General features: G+C 39.0%; 1 protein-coding gene across 1 annotated transcript; it reads right to left on the reverse strand.

Annotated features, from left to right (window-relative positions):
- Nucleotides 1-246: 246 nt before the first annotated feature.
- On the reverse strand, nucleotides 247-938 carry LOC131032414 (protein FAR1-RELATED SEQUENCE 3-like). Its single transcript, XM_057963386.2, has one exon. It carries the CDS (start codon nucleotides 932-934, stop codon nucleotides 431-433), a length of 504 nt encoding a protein of 167 aa, XP_057819369.2. The 5' UTR covers nucleotides 935-938; the 3' UTR covers nucleotides 247-430.
- Nucleotides 939-3,773: the final 2,835 nt, after the last annotated feature.

A 3,773-nucleotide genomic window follows, 5' to 3' on the forward strand; every position in this document is an offset into this window, starting at 1 on the left:
TTTGCAATTGGACTTCTTTCTCCTCGCCCTTCTAGTGGAAGAATCTCTAGGCATGCATGTACATTAAATCTTTTTGCATCCCAAAATGTAATTTCATCTTTATGGCTTCATTTTATTCGTTTTTCTAAAAACTTTGAAATGCCTTTTTGTAAATGCAAAACTATGATGTTGAAAGCCTTCGAAAACTGTTGCAAATAATCAGCAAAATCTATCAAATCAGCTGTGTTCGAAATATTTAATCACGGTATCCAGTATCGTAGCTTGATATATTTACTGATGTTTTTCACATATAAAGTTTTAGTCTAGTTTTATATGTGCTATCCATTCTTGTAAACTCACAATGCAAGTTGTTCTGGTGCTATGAATGGGGTTTTTTGTTAGGCTTAGCGAAGTGGACTTTGTTTTGAAAGACCTTAAAGACGAAAAAATGCTACTGACGTGGCTTCTTGAGTACTGGTCCACTTGGAGCTGCAGCAGCATTTGACAACTGATCTCTTATATAGTACATTGATCTCAACATTGCCTCCAATGTATCTCTTGATAACGGGAACTTGATCTTTGTTTCTCCGGATGAAGGCTTTGTATAATCTTGAAGCTTAAGGTTAATCACAGCCACTCGATTTGCAGGTGTAGAATTTTGATTCTCCATACTCCATGTCATTGCCTTGAGACGAGGTAGAGAAACCAGAGAGCTATCTCCATTGATGTCATCTTGCGGTGGCTGTTGGGGAACCAATCTTGAAGAATTCAAATTTCCAGAGGGCATTCCCAAAGGAACCCCAAGTTCACAGCAGTTGAAGGGACGTCTGTTGTCTTCTAGGCGGGGCCATACTGGAGGTACCATGTTCGCAGGTGAGGTTTGAGGCACTGTTGGACCAACTTTAACCTGATAGACTACCCTTGTCCGTGGCCATTCAAGTTGATCTTTAGCCATATCCTCTCCCAGTCTTTGATTTATTGACTATGAGAAGTGACCCATCTTCCCCAGGAAATTTCACTGTGCTTTGCAAACCAAAATCGCCTACATGAGATGGTCTGACCCTGCAATATACTCTTATTTTGCCTTTGAGGTCTTGTAGGGCATTATAAAGGTTCTTATTTTCTTCGACAACTCTATGATATCCAGAAGAAGGAATGGAAAGGCGTTGGACCTCATTCCCTAGTAATTCCCATTGCTTTTGGTGTCTGGCTTGCATTAATTGTAAATCTTCCTTTGTTCTTTGTAATAAAACTCTCATATCCTGCCAATGTGCAATTTGGTTTAGTAAATGTGCCTCTTTATTGCGACTGCACAGGAGATGAATTTTATCATCATCACTCTTATAACATGTCTCATAATCAAAATCTGCATTTAGATATTCTGAAAAGTCTTTTATTTAACAAAGGCACCAATAAAATCAATCCGCGGGCATGAGCCAGGTCGGGCCCCAAAGCGGGTCCGACTAAAAAAAATTTTTGTTTCCAAGCAACTGACCCTTGGAATGCTTCACGGACCTCAAACACACCTCTGGAATCAATCAACACCATTTTTGGATCATAAAATTGCATTTTACATCTTTCAGGCAATTACGCCACAATTTTCGCATTTAATCGCGAAGACGTAATTTTCAAACCTGTCAAAACACCTTTCTGGAGCTCGCCATCTGACAGGCATGTACTTTGATATACAAGGATGACATCTACCAAACGGTTTCTCAAGATGAGTCCCGAGTGAAGAGATATTAATTTCCGAAAACGGCCAACTGGCTTTGTCGACACTGCAGACCTGATGAAGTCAATGTTCTGGCAACACATGATGCCTTTCTTAAAAATACCAAACGACCTCCGTAGGTCCCCAAATTCGGAACACAGGTACCTTTAAGTACATATTAAATCTTTGAATTCTCAGTTCGATCACCAGACTGACAGAATGCAAATGGAACTCTCACAAAAATGGCAACATTAACTAATATAACACTGAAGTGCGGATAACTGAAAATGATGGCAAAATGAGCTCTTTTGAAAACTGATCAAACGGATTGGTAGAGCCTTGAAGTTTGAAACTTAGCTCATCATTTATACCAACATCAGCTTGGAATGGACATTATGGCATAACGCTTACTGAGGCAACTTTTACACTTATGCGAAACAGGGCTCCGACTAGCTGTCGAAACAGGGACTTGCCAAAACATAGAAACTGCAAACGGAATCGGCTTCAAAAACTGAGCAAATGGATTCGTTAAGACTTGAAAATTTGTGAGCTCACTCGCATTTATGCATAAAATTGAATCCACTGTGAATTTCTTCATGACGATCAACAGGGCAAAAGATGTAATCGCTCAAAGTAGGCTACTCAATAAAATCTACATTTGTGCCTAAAATGCACTTCCAACTCACCCCTCAAAATGGGTACCTCATAAACTTATCCAAATTGAATTCTGAAAGTTGCACATCACTGAATAGGCCAAATGAAAGGTGTGGGGCATGAATCCCAAGCCTTACCCTCTGAAAATCAACCGGCTCTACTTTGCCCTCTCGCAAACTAAGCCTTTCAAACTGACTTATTTAGGTGCCTTTCTATCATACTGAGCAAAATTTTGAAATAGGCCTACAAACTTTGACTCAATTTTAAATACTCCCAACAGTGGCTCTGACTGGGGATGGTTGATTGTGAGATCAACACAAAAATCTAGATATCTTTGGTTAAGCAGACCATCCAAAAGACGGGTCATTCTTCTCTCAATTCTTCTCTTCCAAAACAGGGCTTCCTTATTCTACCCAAACAACAGGGCACTTTATTGAAAACCACACAACTGAAGCAAAGCGACTGTACAAGAGATACAAACATGCTTAAAACTGAATACAAGCTGCTCAATCAATCTTAGCATTTACCTCTGTAAAAAATCTAATTTTCATCACTTGATACCATGATCCAAACAAAGGCACCTTCCAGTAACAACTGAGCATAGCTCTTAAAATCCACCTCTCTTGTCTCATTACTGAAACAGCTAGTGTGCTTACCCCTTATCTGATTCTGAACTTTGTAATCACACACTACTTCAACACAAGTAAAACCATGAGGCAACTCACCATAAGGGTTTTCCCTCAAGCTGCAATACACTTCACTATCCCGATCAATTCTACCATTTGCAAGGACATGATCATGTTGAACTTTAAAAGTAAAACATTCATTTTCAATATTGTAAAACTCATCAGCACATACCTTATTATCATTTAAATCAATAGAATGAGGGATACTACAAACCAACGGATGCAAACAAGGAACACGAATATTACAATCCGGATGTGATACTTCACTATGCTGATCACACCTCACACTATCCTTGCTTATCCAATTGAAAACCTCCGCATTCTCAACATCCCATTCATGAAAAAGAATGCATACCTTTGGCTGAAACAAATCCTCAGCTAAATCTTCTTCATCCAGACTTATGTCTACTTGAAACACTTCCATTTGTGGTCTGAAAAAGTCATAACATAACCCATGCCTCTTGTCTTCATCATGAAGTAAATTCTTACAACCCACGCTACTGCTATTCGGAACTACATCGGCATTACAAATTTGTTCCGCACAAGGGGAAACTTCATCATTCTCATCAATGAAATTAGCACCATGGATATTTGTATCAAAAGCAAAGAACTCCAAATTCGTTTCAAGCGTTTTGTCAACATTCACATCCTCATCATGGTACTTGAAATTCTGAAAGCATTCAAGTGTGGGTTCATTTAAATCTGAAAATAGAACATTACCAGCACTGTCACATACATTCTTA

The sequence above is a fragment of the Cryptomeria japonica genome, chromosome 10 (assembly GCF_030272615.1).
Source record: "Cryptomeria japonica chromosome 10, Sugi_1.0, whole genome shotgun sequence".
Taxonomy (NCBI): Eukaryota; Viridiplantae; Streptophyta; class Pinopsida; order Cupressales; family Cupressaceae; genus Cryptomeria; species Cryptomeria japonica.

Coding starts and splice junctions, on each gene's coding strand:
- LOC131032414 (XM_057963386.2), bottom strand. CDS start 934: ATGGCTAAAGATCAACTTGAATGGCCACGGACAAGGGTAGTCTATCAG.